Here is a 20,364-nt window from a genome sequence, read left to right on the forward strand (position 1 = left end):
CCAGATAGTGACCCAGGATTGGTGTGATAAACAAAAAAACGTCGCAGTCCAGTGGCTGAAAGGTGGACCACAAGTATGTAAACACCATGAATCCATGGATCCATCCTGCATAGTGTCAACGATAAAGGCAGGTGGTGCTCTAATGGTGTGGGGAATGTTTTTTGGCTGCACATTAGGCAACTTATTACCAATTCAACACAACAATTTGAAAGCTACACCAGGTGTTTGAATGCCACACCAGGTGCATCCCTTCATGGCCACAGTCTCCCCTTTTTTAAATTGGTACTTCCAGCAGGATAATGTGGCATGTCACAAATACATTGTCTGAAGATGGTGACTTTACTTTCCTGCAGCGGCCAGCACAGTCCCCAGATCTCAACCCAATAGAACACCTGAGGTGGATCGGCATGTTCGCGGCATGAATGTGCCACTGAAAAATCTGCTGAAACTATGTGACACTTTCAAGTCAGCATGGACTGTTTCCAGCACCTTGTTCAGACTGTCCTGGAGGCAAAAGGGGGTACTACACCTAGATGTACCTAATTAAGTAGATACTGAGTGTGTAGTGCTTGCATATATTTCAGGTATGTACAAGCATGAATGCCATGCATATGTGTCAGAATGGAATGTTTTTTTTTGGTCTGGATTTTTTTCAAGAGGGAGGGATTGCAAACATGTTGTGCCATTTACACCACTCAGTAGTTAGCCTTTCATTAATACATAATAAAGATCGCTTCAATGAAACATCTGAAATCTAAATAACAAAATCCAGGCTCCATGAAGGGAACAAACAATCATATGTACTGTATATGGAATGCCTTTTATTCTTTTGGTCAAAACTGATTGTCAAAAAGTCATGCATCACGAATCTCTTGCAATTGCTACATAATGCCTTGCCAAATACTGGTGAAGGACAAAGGTTAATATGTATTACTATTAAGCTGCCTCAAGGTCTCCGAAAATACTATGTACTGTGACAAAGAATATTGAAAAATTACCCAGTAACCAGACTTTATGGAAAAAGATGTCATGTCTTTGATTGCTGTTTTCATGTGCTGAATTCATGTGGTTTCAGGGTCACATGTATATATAAAAAAAACATCACAGTGTCACCGATCAGCTAATCCTAAAACAATGTCCTAAGACAACTGACGGCATAAATTTACCTTGAAATGTGTATAAAAGCAGGCTCTAAGTGATATAGACAGACATGAAAAAATCTCTAGATAAAAGCCATGTGTGAAGAAATATTGGTAGATGTATCAATGAATAGTCCAACAGACATCACAGAAAATGCGAAAGAGAAGTGGTTTCATTGTTATTTCCAGTCTTAACCAGTCTTTGGAGAACAGGTCTGTTTCTGGCTGGAGAAACCAAGGACATTTTGCAGTGAAAAGCACAGAGGAAGTGAAGGTCTAGTTCCACAGAGGCCAGAAAAAAAAACGGGCAGCTTCTCAAGTAGAGCAGAGGAGGATGAGAAAGGAAGGATGTGACAGTGATGTGTCGCAGAGGAGGCGGAGGAAGGAGAGGAGGAGAAGAGGAAGCTAGAGGTTGATGGGTAGATGACTGGGTGCGGTCTCCACGGCTCACACTCACACCTGTGTGGGACTTCCGCAGGGTCAGGACGGCCCCTCAGCTGCGTTTGGAGTAGAAGTCTAGGAGGGGGCCGCGCGGGAGGCGGATGACAAACTGAGGGGGGAGGGGGAGGAGGGAAGAGAGATGAGAAGGAGGAATTTTGAAATGTCTGCAATGACCGGGAGCGGACTGAAGTTGTAAAAGCCTGAGTTGGGCAATAACAAATTTCTAAAACTCTTAGTCAGATTTCAGTAGTATGGCTTAAGTGTAACAGAGTCTAGTGTTACTAGCACATGCATTTTAACATGCATTTTTTCCTACAACCCTTGGTATATTCACTTCACACTTCAGGCTTCGAAAAGGCAGAAAGTCATCCACACTTGTACCTTATTTAAACAAGGGGTGCATTTTGTTTTCCCACAGTTTTTAAATTGGAAATATCTCAGCTATAGTCAACTGTAAGAGTCAGTACAGCCAGCATGATCTTGGTTTCTTGCCAGTCATATTCACTCTGAAGCTTAAGCAGTATGACAAATTGGTTGGTAAATAATTTGAGCTCAAACAGTGACACTTTGTGTCCATGCCACTCAGCAAGAGACATTTGACCAGTGTCAAATAGTTGATCAGTGATCGCTCAAATCAAACAGGATGTACTCCAATCAGAACAAAATTAATTCAATTGATTTCAGTACAACTCTAAGGTGCCTTGATGATATACTGTACTTGGAGACAATCTGAAAGTGTAAAACTGGTTTCTGTGGGGGTTGTGATTCTAGTCTAGCCATTGAAAAGGTGTCATGTAATCATTACAACATTAACGCCAGTAATGATATAATTATACTAGAATTAGAATTGTTCTAGAATCCTGTAATAATTACATGTGTTAGTGTCAATATAGGAAGAGCAGTGTACAGAGCTGACTGAGATAGTTGTGATACAACTGTGAACGAGGCCTTGTCTCTATGCAGAGAAACAAACCAATGCTTGGAGAAAGCGAGCAGCTTAAGAGTAAAAGCAGCGGGAAAAGAAAGAGTACAAAGCAAAGAGCATGGAAAGTAGGAGGGAAAAAGCAATGAGGGAGGGAGAGGAGAGGAAGACCGGTGAAATCCACACTCTGCTCAGAGTGAAAACGTGCAAAAAGTCAGGAGAGTGGTCTTCACTGGGTCATGCAGTAACCTTTCCATGTCAGGTCTGTTGGTCATGCAATGCATGTAAGGACAAGTCTGGGCTCAGAGGCATCCTGTGGGTCTAAGATGAACCAACTGGGTGCAGAGAGTGGAGAGCCTGTTCCAAAGACATCTCATCCAAATCACTCTCCAAAGTGAAAAGACAGACACTATTCAACAAGTCCAACTGCATTCTTCATACACATGCATGTGTTGCATACCACATGCCGTTACCTTGAATAGGTCTGCACATGCATACAAAATCTAATATGCGCAAAATAGCAGAGCACCAAGAATGACAACTGGAAGAGTCTGATCCCCTCTAAAATCTTATTAATTTCTTCAATTTGCATCTTCATCATCAAAAGAATCAGATCTTATGGGGTGTTACAAAACTGTCCTCAAGGTTCAAGATGACATAGGATTTAAAACTCCAAAATCTTGCTCAAACATGAGACATTAGTTACAATTTCAGGTTCTTCAGTCCCGTCACAAATGCATGCAGATTGCTCACACTGCAATGCCACATAAACTAAGTGCAGCGATGGTTTCCAATCCAATCCAATCATCTAAGCAGATGTACAGCCAAAATGGAAAACACAAGATGAGATGAGGTATATAAAAAATCCATTTCAACTATGTCAGCTCAGGAATTAATAAACTTTATGAGTTATTTGGATTTTTTAAAAATATTTCAATTAAATTGAATCTGTTGTATATTTTACTCCATTTCCTGAACTGACTTAGGATGAAGATATAGGGATTTGGTGTCAAGTGGCTGGTGTGGGACACTTACCCCATCTGCACTGGGCAGAGGCTGACCATTGATACCCAGGGTGCGGAATGGAGAGTGTGTGGACAGGCGCTTGTCCCACTCACTAGGCTTGGTCTCCGGGAGGGCTTCCATGAAGTTCCTCTTCAGCTCACTGATACTGGCATGATGCTTGAGCAGATCCTCCTGAGGCTTATCGAACTCCTTTACAGAGGAAAGGAGAGAGGAGAGAGAGAGAGTTGGGGGTAGGGTGCAAGGGAGGGGAGGGCGCCCAGTAATTTGAGCAAGGAGACATATGGAGCAAAAAGGCCATAAGGGGAGGAAAGATAAAAGGTGAGGGTGAGGGGAGATCCATAGATAGATAGTGGAGGTTGGATGGGGAGGGAAAGGGAAGTTTAAGGAGATGTTTGTGGTTGGGAGAGAGGGAGAGTAACAAATAGAAGAGAATAAAGAAAGGTGAGATAGAAAAAAAACACGTCAGACCATGGAGCTTTTCTGCTGCAGTCATAAAATTTGTGTTGATTTATAGCTGATTAAATAAATTATTTAATCAAAGCAGAAGCAGGGTTACTTGGTGCTTTTCTAGACCTCTGAAAGGTGATGTTATTTACAACGGGCCAGAGCTCAATTGTTCTGGATAGGTTCTGGATAGATTATCATACTGTAGGTTCTCAAAGGATTATCAGCGAAGCAAATTGGCAAATTAACTCTGGTTGTTGAATCATGAGACCAAACACAGATTCACAAGAGAGAGGACACAGATTCATGAGGAGTCAATGCCATGATTTACAAAAGTTGATTATTACAGATTATTTTGAGTTCTGGATGGGTAGGGGCTATAAAGTATTACACAGCAAAGCGTTAATGGGTGTATTTCATAGCATTAGGCTAACATTAAAAAAACGTGTTGAAAACAGGTTGCAAATCAAACAGCAGCGAGGTAATGTTAGCAGACATGGTGCAAGTTGTCAAAGATGCAGGCCCAGTATGGATGGAGACCTTTCTGGTTTGATGGGAATGACAAAAGCAACAACAGAAGCACTGATGTGTTTGGCAACACTTAACACCAAGTTGTTCTTTGTGGACTTAAATTAGTAGAGAGCATGGTATTTACACACATACTGAAATGCACGCTCTCAAAGTTATGCTGAATAGAAGTGCAACTGCTTAAATAACGACTGAAGTAATCACAACTTACTATAGTGCTAAAGAGCAACTTCATGCTAAGTGTTTATCAAAATTTCATTAATTTCATACATAACAGCAAAGATGTATGACTGGGCAGAATTGTTTACATTTACATCCCTACAGTCAAAAGCTTTACTTTGTAGAACTGCAGAGAAAGTTTAATGCACTACAGCCAAGTAAGACAATGAGAAGGAACGAAGATGGAGAGGGCAGAGCAAAAGCAGGAACAGGAGAATACTGATGATCTGGAAAAACTAAATCATTGATTAAAAATGGAGCTGTTCGTGAATCCTGAGTAGAAAGGGAAAACCACCTGGAAAAGTTAGCTGAGATAACACTTTAGCTTATCCACCACATAACTGGGCTGATCATTAGGGACACTTTTACAGATGAGGTACAGCATCCTCAGGTTTGTGTATATCTGTGCAAGTAAAGGGACCCTGATCCTAATCAATACTTATTTGTTATAGGCTCAACAGCACTCTCCTGAAACAAGTGATTGGGTTAGAGTTATATTGCCACACAAAAAGAAAACACAAAAAAAAACATCATCAAAGAAATCTACACAGCCAATCAATTATGCTGATGCAAAAACTGTGAATCATGCCACATGCAAGCGTGATAATGAACAGCAGCCAGTGAGCCAAAGAGCAAGAAAATACAGCTAGAGACTGAAATCTCCAGAAGGGATACAAACCTCCAACATTAAAAGGCTATGTCTGATATAAATTGAGTCACCCTCAATTTTCTTAGCTCTTTTCTGTGAAAAATGAAAGAACAAAAAAAGTGTGGGTTTGTTTTAGTTTCCTTGTGTGACAGCAGCAAACGGCCACACCTTGGACATGCATTGCTACTCTGTTCACTAAAGTGCTAATACAGTAGACAAGAGGAGTGGAGAAGAGTCTGCATGCAATATAGTTTGGGGCCAAGTGACCACAGGGACCAAAGACGACACATAACCCCAGGTACGCTAACAAAGCAGGGAACCTGGGGCTCTAGAAGATTTCTATTTTTAAAATGAGGGAGAAATAAGAGGTGGTAGCGTGACAGAAACGCGATAAAACAGTAGTTATCATGCCCCTTTTTAGTACGATGCATTTAATCCATCATCATGCATGTGCATTCCAGGGTTTACTACAACAGCAAGCAATGAGAAGACATTAATGCCCTGTAAACTTATACTTTTCTCATTTGTTTCTAATACAAAACAACAATTACAGTTATAGACTGCTCACATAGTCTATCCATTCTCACATTTGTACCCATTAAAATATATCTGGATTGAACCTGATGTGGATGTCATTAAAGACCTAGCGGTATGGGAGCACAACATGAGGAGAGGGTGAGATTAGTCTGTTGGATGAGAGGCTCGGTGTTATCAGAATGGGGGTGGAGAGATGACTATGGAAACACGCCTGAAATACCAGACGAAGAATCTGACCTTGCGCATTCGCACCACCTCCGTGCTCGTCTCCTCAGACTGGTGTTACCCCAGGGAGGAGAGAGAAGCACACATGTTAGCATCCTCTGCTCGTTGGCTTCAACATTCACAGTTTAGCCATAGTGGAAACCAGTGCACTGAGTGGCGACATGCATGAGGCCAGTGTCTGACACCAACCTGAAGCTTAATGTCCCCATTGACGGTGGGTATCAGCGTAGAGGCTACTTCGCTCTGGTCCCTCCCCACTGCTGGCTACAGCAGCAAGAGAGACACAGAATGAAGTGTTTACATTCGAAGAGTTTCCATTAACTATAATCAAAATGCTCATGCGATCAGTAAGAGGACGCATGAATTAACTGACAATTCTATTGCACTGGCACCAGCTGTCCTAATAGGCAGAGAAGGTCTACACATATATGATGCTACCCTTTTCTTGAACATCTAATTTTACACTTTCACTGAAATTATGTGACAAAATAGTCTGTTTCAGATAGTGATTAGAGAGCTTCAATACCTTGACCTCAGCCACACCCTCGGTTTTTGAGGGCTCCACAGCTTCTATAGTGACCTCCAGCTTCCTTTCCTCCTGGCGGCTGGTCTTGATAGGAGTGGAGGTCTGGGGCTGGTCCAGGGCCATGGGGATCCCTGCCTCTGCCAGGGCAGCCTGGGAGAAGACGGGGGCACTGACCGGACGGGTGCCCCTGTGTGTGCCCACCACTGGACAAAACACAGATAAAATGGAAGTGTGAATGAAAGGCAGTGTACTTCAGCACAGTTGGTAGGGTGAGATAGTATGCACATTTGAGATCACTCACGAAAGCATAAATGCAAACAGCCACACCATACTTACAGTCAGTCTCAAGCCTTGATGTGATCATATAAGTGCACCGACTGCAGGAGTATACTATACCTTCATTGCTTAGTTCATTCTGATCTAAAATGAGCAGCACGCGGCAAAACTTGATGTGAGCCGGAAGCGAATATCCACAATGTGGAATGAGAGCAAAAGCGTGGTTATTTGTTCTTGCTACCATCCAATGATGGATGCAAAGGCAGATGTTGTTAGACTGGATTGAGATGTTGAAATGTTGAGATAAAGAAAGCGCAATTTCTTCAGTATGCAAAAGCATGATGAGAGATCCATGAACAATGCTGAACATGCATTCCCATCTCCGGACACATCCTCTTCTGAAGAGAAGTCAGGGTATATTACAATAAGGCGGCAAGGTTTTGACTTGATGTTAGTACGGTTTCCATGGAGCCAAAAAAAGCATGACCATGTGTTAGCTTGTTCATCTGAAAGAAAAGACAAACCAGAACAGGCGAAAATACCTGACTCCTTGAGGTCAACATCGAGCAGAACAAACCAATCATCGTCTCTATGTGTTGGTGGATGTCTCTCCTCCAGGATTCTCTTCTCAAACAGCGGTCTCCTCTCTGGCATAGCAATCCTTGTTTTGGCCTGAATGGGTGGAACTTTGACCGCAGGTCTTACTTCTGGGTAGAACTGGATGCGCTCATGGACAGCAACTAACAGAAATACACAACCATTCTCAAGTGATACTGTGCAAATAAAACTTTGTACAAAATATTAAGACCACCTGATCTTCCAGTGAAATAGACTGACCAACTGAATTTAGATAATAGCTGATAAAAGACAGATAAAAGCGCTGTCGAGACTTGAGTGCAAATCAATATTAGGAGGGTAGCTCTAATGTTACATAATCGTTTAACATTGAAAACCATACTCATGATATCAAAAAGTGAATATTTACTGTGCATTATTCCAATTTAAGTATGTTGGTATTCACAAATAAACCACATATCTCCGACAATCAAGAGAATTCTAGCACAATAATCATGGTGGATTGAATCTTAGGATGGTGATGGTACCTGATTTCTTAGGGGCCACATCCAGGAGAATAAACCAGTCATCTTCCACCTCTCTCAGTGGCTGAGGCGGTCTCTGCTGTAGGATCTTTTCCTGTTGCCACATCTCCTCCACTATAGTAACTCTCTTCTGTGCTCTCTGCTCTACGGCTGCGAACTCTTTAGAGGGTTTTACCTCAGGATACATGTGGACACGTTCAGCCACAGCCACTGAGGCAGAGCACACACAAAGAAAAAAAATCAAACTTATAATCAACCTTTGCCATTCACTGAAATGCAATAAGTTATTGTCATCTGGGCTTAAGCTGTTATCCGATAGCTAAAACCAATCATCTCCTTCCACTTTCTCTATCAGACAGTGTTTTCCCCATTATGATCGCTTACTGATGTCTCTCCTCCACTATCACCTTCTCCTGCTGCCTAGTCTCCTACACAGTTGTGAATTTATGTGGTATCTGCTTAATAGCCTCTGCAGCTACTGGGAGCACTGAAACAACCAAACAGCAACCATAAACCTAATAATATACGATATGGTTTCTGAATATTTGACTAGGAGACTGTTAAAATGTGTGTAAAAGAACTTAATCTATCCTCAAATCCTACACCTTTATTGAAAGGCATTTTTAAGGCCTTTATTGTAAATAAAAGTGTGCTTATGACTTTGTTTTTAAATCATCCTGCCTGGTTAAAACCAAGGTTAAACAGATTAGTTGATCATAATAGACATTTGCAGCTCTAAGGCAAATATCAGCACCATGTTATTCTGTCACACAAAAACAGAGCCAAGTTACCAAAGGAATACATACATAAAGCAACAGCCAGACATAAAACGGTGAATACCTGGTACTTTAGCGGCAACATCTAGTAGCACAAACCAGTCATCATCCACCTCTCTTGGTTGTGGTGGCTTAATCTCCACTAACACCGCAGGTGGTTTCACATCTTCCACTAGGACCTTTTGTTTTGGCTCAATGGCTGCCACCACATCCTGAATACGCTCAGCCAATGCAACTGACACAGAAGAATATGGGTAATTAAAATGCGATGCAACCTCAACATTGGAAGCAACTGAAAAATGATGTAAGAATTTATTACTGATACAGCCATTTCAACTTAAAAGCAAACCAAAAAGCATCAGCTGTTCAGGACAGTTTGTTTGCTAGCCATGTGTCACACCACTTGAACAAGCCTATTAGCAGGGGGAGAGGTGAGTTTACAGGGGAGTGTACAGAGACCCTTTGGTAATGAAAGGTACCTGGTGGTATGACAACAGGCTTTTCACGGATGATGTCGAACACGACAAACCAATCATCTCCTTCTTCTCTTTCTGACGGCGGTGCCATTTGGACCTGTTTAATTTCAGACAGACGTGTCTCATCTTGCCCGCTGTCCGCACCAATTATCACCTTCTTCCATGTTCTAGTCTCTGTGGTCATCACGTCAACCACAAAGGTCTTGCTCACATCCTGAATAAGCTCAACAGGAGCAACTGGCACAGAGAGAGAGAGTGTCAAAGGAACTGAGGGACGCTATACATATCCATGAAACAAATGTTAAGCTTGACAAGAAAAGCTGGTTAAAAGTTGAGCCAACGTAGCAATGGACATATCGTAAGTGTGGCGGAAGATGACACATTTCAGGGTAAATTATGGTAACAATGGTGATGCAACTGATGCCATAAAAGATATACCTGGAGGTACTACGACTGCCTTCTCACGCACAGCCTCAAACAGCACAAACCAGTCATCATCTCTCTCAGGCAGTGGCTGGGACAGCTGCTGTCTAATCTGCTCCAGCACAACCGGTTTCGGTTTCTGCTCTATGGTTTTCACTTCAATTACAGGTCGGAGGACATCTGGATAAACTTGGCTCGGTACTGCCAGAGAAACTGAAAACAAACAGGATTCATACTTCAGCCAGAGCGGAAAGTGCGACAGAAGCCATACATTTTGATTGGGCCAACAACGGATGCCGTCTTTGGTTAGTTTACTTAACACAAAATTAATTTCTATTTTAAGTTTGGTTTATTTTGGTGTGATAGGATGGGGGGAAAGAAGAGGAAGTTTAGATGGTAGTAAGTACCTGGAGGTGAATAGGACACTTCTCTGGGAATAACATCCAGCAGCACAAACCAGTCATCATCTCTCTCCCTCACTGGCTGGGATATTTTCTGCTCTGGAATAATCTGCTTGGGATGCCTCTTGTCCTCTTTCTGCACCATGATCTCTTCAACTGTTACCTCCTTCCTGGACTCTACTGTTATCACTTCAACCACAGTAGAGATGCTTTCTTCTGGATAAACCTGAACATACTCCCCCCTGGTGACTAATGACAGAGACAGAATCCTAAGACACGAGAGCCAAAAAGGTGACAAATAACCATTTAAGTGTTCATGGTGGAACTGAGAAGCAACACTGGGGGAATTCAGCAATACCTGGTGGCACAAATGATGGTTCTCTAGGGGAAACATCCAGAAGCACAAACCAGTCATCTTCTATCTCTTTCACAGGCTGAGGCGGTGCTATTTCTCGCTTGGGACTCAGATCTTGTTTCATCTGTGTGTCTTCTACTACAACCTCCATTCTTTTCTCTCTCTGTTTGATTGTTGTCATTTCAACCAGAGTGACACGCTCTTCTGGACGCACTTGAACACGCTCCACAACAGCAACTAACACAAAAGAGATAAAAATCCTCAGACATTAGAAACTATAGAGGTGCTTTAAGAATATGAGCATCTGCAAAGCTCAAGGGAGCTGCTTATGATTTGGTGGAGCTGTGAAGCAGCATGAGGGATTTTAGCAGTACCTGGTGGCACATAAGATGTTTCTCTGGGAACAACGTCCAACAGCACAAACCAGTCATCATCTCTCTCTCTCACTGGCTGTTGTGGAATTTCTTGTAAGTATCTTGGTTCCTCTTCTCTTATCTTTATCTCTTCTACTATGACTTCCATTCTCTCCTCATCTGCTGTAATGTCAACCTCAGAGGCAAAAACCTCTGCATCCATCTGGCCACGTTCCTTCAAGGTAACTGATACAAATAAAGTCAAGAAACAAAATATTTTAACACAAACGGCAACACAAAGTGCCATAACACTGGCAACCATGTACAATGCAAGGCAGTAGGGATTCAATGCTGTTTTGAAAAGCAGCATGAGGGATTACAGCAGTACCTGGTGGCACATAAGATGTTTCCCTGGGAACAACATCCAGCAACACAAACCAGTCATCATCTCTTTCTCTGACGGTCTGTGGTGGTGGGATCTCTGGTACACGTCTTTCTTCCTCTTCGCTTATTTTTATCTCTTCCACTATGTCGTCCCTTTTCTCCACAACTGTTGTAATTTCAATCTTTGAGGTGAAATGTTCTCCTGCATCCATCTGAGCACGTTCCACCATGGCAACTGATATGACGAGAGTGAAGAAACAGAACCCTTGAACATGGGAGGAAACATGCAGTACTACAAAGCTGACAAGAAGCAGCATTGGGAAGGGGGAGCGGGGGGTGGAAAGCTGATTGCAGAGGCATACTGTACCTGGTGGTTTGAAAACAGCCTTATATGGAGAGCGGTCAAAAAGTATGAACCAGACATCCTTGTGATCCTCAGCCGGACGCCCCTGTATAACTTCTCTCTCAATTCTCTCCTCCAGTAATTCTGTTTTACGCCATATCTCCTCTTTTTCTAACCTCTCCTCGGATATCAGACCAGGTTGCACCTGCTCCTCTTCCATATCTTCCTGTTGCTGCCATCTCTCCTCTACAATAGTGACTCTCTTCTTACCCCTGCGCTCCACCCTTTGGACCGCTACAGAGGTGGTGCTGGTGGCATCTAAAGAGCCAGACTTCAACTTCTCCTCAACCTCCTCTTGCCATTCCTTTTCCATCTGCCGTAGCCTCTCTCTCAGTCCATCGTCTTTCAGACTCTCATCGATCACTTCTTTCTTACTCTCCTCCTCCTCCTTTCCCTCTTCTTCTTCTTCAGGCAACAAGCCCTTTAAAAACACCTGCTTTATTTGCTCTTCCAATTCATCCACTTCATCCTCCTCATGTGCCTGTGCCTGTACCTCCTTCACTGATCTTTCCACCACTGTCTCTACTATATTTCTGATTTGTTTCCTCTCTTTCTCTGAGAAGTCTCCCTCTTCCTGACTTATCTTAACAATGTCCTCTTTCCCCAATTCCTCCTCTATTGCTTCCTGGATTCTCTCTGCCAGCTCGTCCACTTCCTGGAGCCTCCCCTCTAGAACCCTCACTTCCCTGAGCCTCTTTTCCAAAACCTCAGCCTCTTTCAGCTTGTCTACCAAGGTCACTGTTTCCTGTAGCCTCTCAATGACCTCCGCATCGGTCTGTTCCTGCTCTGCCGCACTCTCGCCTTGCTCATCCATCTCCTGGCGCTGGAGCTGAGCTGGGGGAGAGACTGGGAGGAGCAGAGTAGAGAGTGCTGAGTAGAGTAAAACTATGAGAGGAACTAAAACGGGTTACGTATTGTAAGCTGTTTAAGTGCTTTCTTACTAGCTGTATTCATCACAACATAAGATGATTTCACATCACAGAGAAAGGTAGTCACATTTCCACACAAATATATTCCAAGTCTCGCAAAGAAACTCACATGGAGGTGTGGTGAAGGTTTGGTCAAGGTACTGGAACCAATCATCTTGCTGTTTCAGGACTGGCTTCAATAGCCTGTCCACAGAGCTCATTTTTGCATAGCTGAGCTTAGCTGACAACATCAGAGAAACAATTCTGTAACTCTTTCACACCAGATGAGCATACACAGCAAACTGCAAACAGCGGAAAACACAGGGTACAATAGCTCCTACATAAGCATAGGTCTATTTCTTTTGAGGATAATGCAGCATAGGTGTAGTGAGCAAAATGTGGATAGACACCAGCAGGTGTTACAACGGCAGATACCTGGTTTTTTCACATAATCAAATGATGGGACAAAGGGAAGAGAAGGATGACGATGGACCAGGACAAACCAATCGTCTTCCTTTCTCGCCTGCTGTTGCTCATCAGATGCCAGTCCCTGCCACTGCTGACTGACAGACTGGGTGAAGGTATGAGAGGCAGTCTGGTCTGTCTCAGTCTCCTGCCAGGTTACTGAGTCTGTCTGAATATACTGCCCCTCCTCCCAGGACTGTGTGAATGTCTGCACAGACTCCCCTCTGGCTGTGGAGAGATGACGAGGTGATGGCTGTTATGTCACGGTTCTGCTGGAGAGATGAAGGCAACACTTCGCAGCGCTTTAGGCGGGTTTCTGACCAAGCCAGATGCCAAGCAATTGTACGGTACGATTGCACCAGACCACTCTGAGTCCAGTAAGCTGAGGTTAGCACAAAGCTGAATGAAAGATGCCGCAACAAGCCTCTTTGATCTGCACGGTCTATTTAGCACACACATCAAATCCTTCAGAACAAGGAAGAAGAGAAGGGCAAAATGTGCCTATTGATTTTTTTGACGGTTCAAAGGTCGTTTATCTTATGTTTCATGGCAGCCATCAGAACAGTCATGAGTGAGTGAGTCAGTCAAGATGTTGCACATAAATAGTTACAAGCATAGGGGCAACTGAAACCCGGTGTGCAACACACATGAAGCAGCAACTTCTTAAAATGCAAAAAAAAAAGGAAGAACAGCTGTCTCAAGATTGGAAATGCACATGTGTAGATATATGCGTGATGTGTAAATAAATTCCTCTTTTCTCTGTCATGGTGTCCAAAGTTACCCTGGGATCATGCCAGGGAAAGTACAAGGTGGGTGTCATCATCCACGGTTCAGATTAGTTCGCTCTCCTGATAAGTTAAACATCTGTGCTGCAGTTGAAAGCCAATGTCTTCAAGCGTTATGGGTATGAAAGCAAATGAACCTGAGTGGATGGTTGTTTAATCCGCAGTGAAGCAAATGAACCTGAGCGGACGGTTATGTTAAATGCAATAAGGCTGTTAGCAAGCCAGAATAAAATAAATGTGGTAAGTATGCCAAAAAGCGTTGATGTGGCTCCACACATTTCCTGGTACCTGACAGTTCTGGAGAAGGCGCTGGTTTGTCAGATTCCAGCATCAGGAACCAATCATCCACCTCAGACCTGTTTGAGACTGAGAGTTGTTGCAGGAACTGGAGAGTATCATCTCCAGCTGCAAGAGCGGGACAAGTTAGAGAAGAGCTGATCTGGAGGCTGTGCATTTATTTAAAGACACCAACCACCAACACACATAACACATGCTCACACACTTACGCATACTTCCGTCTAGGTTACGGGACAGCCGCTTGCTGGCAGAGCGTGTGAAGCGTGGGGCTGGGCGGTCAATCATGGAGCTGGCCTGGCGGGTCTGGGCCTGGGTGCGCCCGCTGTACCGGAACTTAGAGCCCAGGACAAGGAAGCGACGCGAAGAGGGGGGCTCTACTGTTGAAACCCTGCGGGACACACACACACACACACACACACACAGACTAATTTAATTTTCAACCATCGAGCATTTAATCAATTTAAAAGAAAAATCTGTCTCCATGGGGGGGGTTCAGAGACAATCTCATCAAAGCGGCAGCCCCACATATCAGGAGTTCAAGTTGGTCTTGTAAATTCCACTCAGGTCGCGTGTGACTCAATGTCACAAGTCATTTTGCATTCCTCGCAAATGGCCAATGTCATGTAACATGATTAGTGACAACTTTGACCCCTGACTTATTGTGTATAAAAAAATTTCAAGGTTTAATCGAGTTCAGGGCCATGGGCATGTGGCTTTTCCTTTGTGGTTAAACTGCCACGTAGACAATATAATTACTCTGAGAGGCTAAGCTGCAGTGACCAGTGAGCCAATTATCTAGGGGGATGGGGGATCTGTTGCCAGGCAGGGAAGCGATGTCCATTCAGGGCAGAGTAAGAGTGACCTATCCTCACCTGAAGAAGGTATGGTGTTCAACAGAAACCTTCCACAGCTTCTTAGAGGCTTTGTAGTTGGGCAGTTTGAAGCCAATTGTGCTCTCATACTGCTCTTGCTGTAGGTGAAGAAAAGAATATAAAGTGTAATTTTATTCACAATTAAAATATTGAAAAACTTTCGGCATGGAAATATTGTCATATCCAACCAACTAAGATATAATCGACGAGGTATGCGCTATCATTAAAAACGAACTGCAGTTTCTATTCTACAGTCTGAATTGAATTAACTAAAAGTGGATTAACTCCAGTCCTACTGACTGAGCAAAAAGACAAGAGAAATAGGATAATTCAAAGACAGAGAAGACTTAACAGAAACTGTAATTTTTAAATTTACCTCTGATGGTCGGATCTTGATGAAGAAGCTGCTGCGTTTGTAAGAGATCTTGAGCACTTTGGGCCAAGGGAAACGGTTGATCCTCAACTTGTCCTTGTAAACCATCAGACCACTAGAGCAAACCCCCAGCATAATGTCAACACCCTCCAGATCCTGCGTGCACACACCAAAAAAAAAAGTGTTTAAAAAAAAATAAAAGCTCTTTAAAAAAACAGCATTGCACACCATTTATCTGATAGTTTTCACTTGCAGAAGATAGTCACTAGGAGGCAGACTTTCCCACACTTTGAGGCCATGGATTTTCAAATTTCATTTATCTCTCCTTTTTTACTGAACAGGGGCTGACATCAATTTTGTAATTAAAATCTGGATGCTTCTGATGTTATACAAGCTTGCTGTTACCAAATCATGTAATGCATTTTAAAAATGAAAGGTAGTCACTGTCAACACAGACTTAGGTACTCCCAGAATTACTATGGTCCCTTCTCTGATAGCATTTCAGAATTTAAATAGAAAACTTGCGCCCACAGTTAACCCACACAGTATTAATCCAAATAGGTTACATGACGCACACAAAACCCTACCTTAGCTTGGTGTATGTCCACTCCATACATAGCGAGTTTCTTGGCATTTTCCAGAAACAACATATCTGCTTGGGCTGGACTCATTGACCTGGACACATAAAGATGAGAAGGGAAAGAAAGAGTGTTAACATCAGAGATATGTTTTATGACCAAGATCATTTGAAGGGCTTTTTAAAAAATCATCTCTTCAAGCAGTTTTACAAACCCCAAACATATAGAAGCCCTTCACAATTTGGATCTTCTGAATGGTGCTTACTCAAATCTGACCCTGTTCTTATCTAGCAAGCCTTTCAAGCAGAGATCGCCATGAACAACTTGCACAATGCAACATGGTGTTAAAGTGCATTACTCTGGTCCCTGCCCACTCCCCTGGGCTTACCTGTATGTGCGGTGCAGCTCCATCACCTTCTCCTCCAGCTCTTTGCTCTGTCCGGGGGCCAAGCTCAGCTCCTTGACGTAGTCCGCTCCGTGGAGCTCTGGGTCGTACTCTCCCAGCTCCGACTGGGCTGTGTAGGAGCCCAGCAGGGACAGCGTGACGAAGGAGCAGGGCAGGACACCACGCATGATGTCCTTCCTCAGCTGGAGACACAGATAGTACCTGCAGGAGGAGTGAGGAGAAAGAGGTTCACTTCAAAAACTTCATACTGTTCTTCATCCGTGATAATACATGGTGTGACTGAGTATGTAGCGACAAGAGGAGCATCCGCTGTAATGGCAGAGACACTGACCTGGTGAGGTCTTCAGTGAGCTGCACTGGATCAGGTGGGTAGAACTTCACGTTGAATGTAAACTCATAGACGGCACCTGAAACCTGTTTCCGGATCTCTTTGGTGAAGTCCAACCATGTCTGTGGAGCACAAACATGGGTTGAAAATTAAACCTATGCCAACCAATTTCTTCTCAGTGTGGCAAAACTACTTTGTGTGTAGGGATGTAACGGTATACCGTTTTAAGGTATACCGCGGTATCAAGCAACCACAGTTCTGAACCGTAAGCCTTTCCCTGTAATACCGTGCCCACGGTATAAATTTATGTTCCGCAATGCACATATGCACAGCGCAACATGCCACTACAATGGAAGGTTACCTATCCACAGCTCCGCTCGTGACAACCAGGGGAAAAAATGAAACATCACACTTCAAGTTGCTAGCAATATTGAATTGCAACAGTGGACTTTGTAATTTAATATACATTATTAAACTGCACTAGATTACAAGATTGTTGTGTGTATTTTCCGTCTTTAATGCAAAATAAAACTATCCTATGTTGCACTGCAGGGCACTAGAACATTAACGTTATCTCACTAAGGAGGACCCTTGCGTTAAATATTTTTATGTAAATGTTACAATGCTAATGCATGAGAGTTTCAGTTAAATACACACAGACACACACACAGGCACGCACACACGTTTCAATTCAATAAAGCAATATTTTTCTTCAAAGCAAAATACTTGTTTGTTTTTTTCGATGGGCCATAGTACGTTTAATTAAAAGGGGGAAAAAAATTTATACCGTGAAATACCGTGTACAGTGGTATTTTGGTAGATACCGTACCGTACTGTGAAATTTCATACCGTTACATCCCTATTTGTGTGTCATGTAAAATGTCTGGTTATGTTTTTGTACAGTGACTAGAATTAAGTAGGTATAGAGCAGAAGAACTAGCCTACCTTGCTGGTTGGGGTTGCCCAGTTGGCCAGGGCAAAGTAATCTTTCTCCATCAGGTTGAGGTGGTCACACACCTTTGTAAACAGTTCCTGGCCTTTAGCATGTTTCTGAATGAGAGACAGAGAGACAGATAGAGAGAGACAGAGAGAGACAAAGAGCTTGTTCAGTCCTCATAACCAGATCCCAGATGAACTAGGATGATAGCCATTACACAAACAGAAGAGAAGGGAACAGAACTTGGGAAGTCTCTTACATCAAGCTCGCACTCAAACTGAGCCTCATCCAGTAAGGTGACTTTGCACTGCATGGTTTTCTGTCGTTTGGAGGGTTTCTCCTCTTCTGCTTTCTTCTCAGTCTTCTTTTCTTTTTTAGGCTTCTCCGTTTTTTCCTCCACCTTTGTCTTCTCCTTTGTCTTCTCCTTTGTCTTCTCCTTTGTCTTCTCCTTTGTCTTCTCCTTTGCCTCCTCCTTTGCCTTCTCCTCTTTTTTCTCTGTGTCCTCCTTCTGCCCCTCTTCCACCGCGGGCTCTGGCTTTATCTCAGCTTCTTTCTGCTGGTCCTCTTGAGCTGGCTAGGTGAGTGAAGACAGACATTTGAAAAGCATGTGAAGTAAATGACAAAGATGCGGGACTTACTTCATTTGATAACAGTGCCTGCATTATCCTGAATACGCATCGATAAATACGCTCTCACTAACAACAAATGTGTTTCATGTAGGCTACTGCTGTTCAGAAGGACTCTAGATCTTTCAGTTCAGACCAGCATAGATAATTTTTGTTTTTGACCAAGCTTTCACATCTGACCAGCATAGTTACTTTCGCTGAGCAAGCAGCCCGCAAAATAAAAAATTCATCAGAAGAAAAAGAAAAAAAAACATGGACCCGAAGCAACAATAAAGCAGATCCAAGCCGTGTGTTCCTCTAGTACAGTCCAATCTGCAGTGTGAACCTGTGCACAGCAATGCTCTGTTTTTGGCTGCATCTCTGGGTCAAATGACCGCCGGTCCCTGCCAAAAAATGAGAACAGTGTTTCCCATTTTTCTCAAAACCCAGTGTCCCAGCCTTCGCCTGTTTCGCAGTTTACTCCTTTGGCTCCTTTGCTCATCTGAGAATCTACGTGTGTTTACCCTAATGTCTCAAAGCCATATTACTTACTCATATACTTAAATCTGTGCTGTATTCAGACACACCCGTGAGTAAGTCTAATATTTGTCCATGTCACACACTCACCTGAGTCTCGGCGCTGCTTAGCGAGTGCTGATCAGGAGCCTGTTCAGTCTCCAGCTCCGTTTTCAGCTCAGGCTCTGGAGCAGCGATGGGCGCCTTCACCTGCTCCTCACTGGGCCCTTTCGCCTCCTTCTTTCCTTTATTCTTCCCCTTTTCTTTTTTCTTCCCCTTCTCCTCTTCCTGCTTCCCCTTTTCCTCTTTCGGTTCTACCTTTTCCTCTTTCTCCTTCTTTTCCTCCTCTTTATCCTTCTCTTTCTTTTTTGCCTCCTCTTTTACCTTCTCTTCTTTTTTTGCCTCTTTTGGTGTCTCCTCTTCTCTCTTTTTTGCCTTCTCCTCTTTCTCTTTTTCCTCTTCCCTCTTTTTGGTCTTCTCCTCCTCTTTCTTCTTGGATTTTTCTGCGTCTCTCGCCTTTTCCTCTTCTTTCTTCTTTGCTTTCTCTTCTTCTCTCTTTTTTACTTTTTCCTCTTCCTCTGCTTTCCTCTTTGCTTTTTCCTCTTCCTTCTTCTTTGCTTTATCCTCCTTTTCTTTTTTCTTTGACACCTTCTTGTCAACCTTTTCTTCTTCTTTACTCTCCTTTGCTACTTCTGGCTTCTTGTCTTTCACTTCAGCGGCCTCCTCCTGATCCCCTTCTTTTGTCTCTAATTTTTCCTCCCCCTTTTCTACTGTCTGCTGTGCCTTCTCCTCCTTTTCCTCCTCTTTCTTCTTTTCCTTTTCCTCTCCTTTTTCTTCCTCTTTCTTTTTCACCCTCTCCTCATCCTTTTCCTCTGCTTTCTTCTTAGCTTCTTTCTTTTTCTTCTTACTGCCTCTCTTCTCAACTTTTTCTTCCTCTTTTTTCTTCTCCTCTTTTGGTTCCACTTTCTCCTCCTCGCTCTTTTTCACTTCTTTTACCTCGACTTTTTCTTCCTCTGCTTTGGCCTCTTTCTCCTCCTCCTCCTTCACCTCTTCTACCTTTTCCTCCTCTTCCTTGTGTACTTTTTCCTCTTTGTCCTCCTTTTCCTCCCTGGCTTTCTCTGCCTCAAACCCCTCTCCCTCTGAGCACTGTGAGCGGCGCTTGAGGAAGTTGGAGAAGAGGCGAGACAGGCCTTTGCCCGCAGAGGTCCGGGTACGAGGCTTCAGCTGCTCCTCCTCGGGGGAGGTAGCGCCGTCGGCAGGCCCGGGCTCGGAGGCCTGTTCTCGGGCCTTCTTGCTCGACTGCCCCCCCTCCGGCTCGGACGCCGCCGCCGCGGGCTTCTGCTTGTTCTCTGGTTCGGGCTCGGGCTGGGCTCCGCTGGCCTTCTGCTTGCCCTCAGTGTCTGCCTCGCTCACCGCACTTGCCTCTGTTGTCATGGTAGCCACTGGGAAGGAGAACAGAAGGGAGTCAGAGATGGAGAAAGGTCACTGTGCTGTACAGCGTGTGACAGTGCATAGCACAGCTATACTTGGAACACAACAAACAAGATTAGCAGCAGTGGGCTCATTAGCCCTGTCTAGGAAACGTTACATTTCTCGTTGCTCCGAATGCCACAGAGTAAATCCAACACAGTAGGGATACACAATTCAAGCTCACAGAAATGCTATACTCTATACTGACACAATCTATCAAT

The 20,364-nt window shown here is 43.6% G+C and overlaps 1 protein-coding gene across 9 annotated transcripts in view; it reads right to left on the minus strand.

Moving 5' to 3' along the window:
- LOC139914125 (uncharacterized) overlaps positions 1 to 20,364 on the minus strand; it is a 34,583-nt gene that overhangs the window by 3,783 nt on the left and 10,436 nt on the right. For 3 of the 9 annotated variants that reach the window (XM_078287136.1, XM_078287135.1, XM_078287129.1), the window contains exons 2-28: positions 18,785 to 20,115; positions 17,812 to 18,126; positions 17,561 to 17,665; positions 16,619 to 16,737; positions 16,270 to 16,488; positions 15,891 to 15,978; positions 15,307 to 15,459; positions 14,931 to 15,028; positions 14,268 to 14,446; positions 14,050 to 14,166; positions 12,947 to 13,204; positions 12,642 to 12,752; positions 11,568 to 12,449; positions 11,205 to 11,435; positions 10,838 to 11,062; positions 10,467 to 10,700; positions 10,115 to 10,357; positions 9,723 to 9,920; positions 9,288 to 9,521; positions 8,873 to 9,043; positions 8,036 to 8,242; positions 7,475 to 7,672; positions 6,657 to 6,859; positions 6,320 to 6,394; positions 6,143 to 6,181; positions 5,399 to 5,461; positions 3,538 to 3,717 (exon numbers count right to left, since the gene is read on the minus strand). In XM_078287136.1, the coding sequence (XP_078143262.1) occupies positions 3,538 to 3,717; positions 5,399 to 5,461; positions 6,143 to 6,181; positions 6,320 to 6,394; positions 6,657 to 6,859; positions 7,475 to 7,672; positions 8,036 to 8,242; positions 8,873 to 9,043; positions 9,288 to 9,521; positions 9,723 to 9,920; positions 10,115 to 10,357; positions 10,467 to 10,700; positions 10,838 to 11,062; positions 11,205 to 11,435; positions 11,568 to 12,449; positions 12,642 to 12,752; positions 12,947 to 13,204; positions 14,050 to 14,166; positions 14,268 to 14,446; positions 14,931 to 15,028; positions 15,307 to 15,459; positions 15,891 to 15,978; positions 16,270 to 16,488; positions 16,619 to 16,737; positions 17,561 to 17,665; positions 17,812 to 18,126; positions 18,785 to 20,107 (6,468 nt within the window). In that variant the 5' untranslated portion in view covers positions 20,108 to 20,115. Of the gene's footprint in view, positions 1 to 1,175; positions 1,690 to 3,537; positions 3,718 to 5,398; positions 5,462 to 6,142; positions 6,182 to 6,319; positions 6,395 to 6,656; positions 6,860 to 7,474; positions 7,673 to 8,035; positions 8,243 to 8,872; positions 9,044 to 9,287; positions 9,522 to 9,722; positions 9,921 to 10,114; positions 10,358 to 10,466; positions 10,701 to 10,837; positions 11,063 to 11,204; positions 11,436 to 11,567; positions 12,450 to 12,641; positions 12,753 to 12,946; positions 13,205 to 14,049; positions 14,167 to 14,267; positions 14,447 to 14,930; positions 15,029 to 15,306; positions 15,460 to 15,890; positions 15,979 to 16,269; positions 16,489 to 16,618; positions 16,738 to 17,560; positions 17,666 to 17,811; positions 18,127 to 18,784; positions 20,116 to 20,364 lie in introns of those variants that run through there. The other 6 variants (XM_078287137.1, XM_078287133.1, XM_078287131.1 and 3 more) reach the window with 6 other exon arrangements.

This window comes from Centroberyx gerrardi, chromosome 12 (genome assembly GCF_048128805.1).
Source record: "Centroberyx gerrardi isolate f3 chromosome 12, fCenGer3.hap1.cur.20231027, whole genome shotgun sequence".
Taxonomy (NCBI): domain Eukaryota; kingdom Metazoa; phylum Chordata; class Actinopteri; order Beryciformes; family Berycidae; genus Centroberyx; species Centroberyx gerrardi.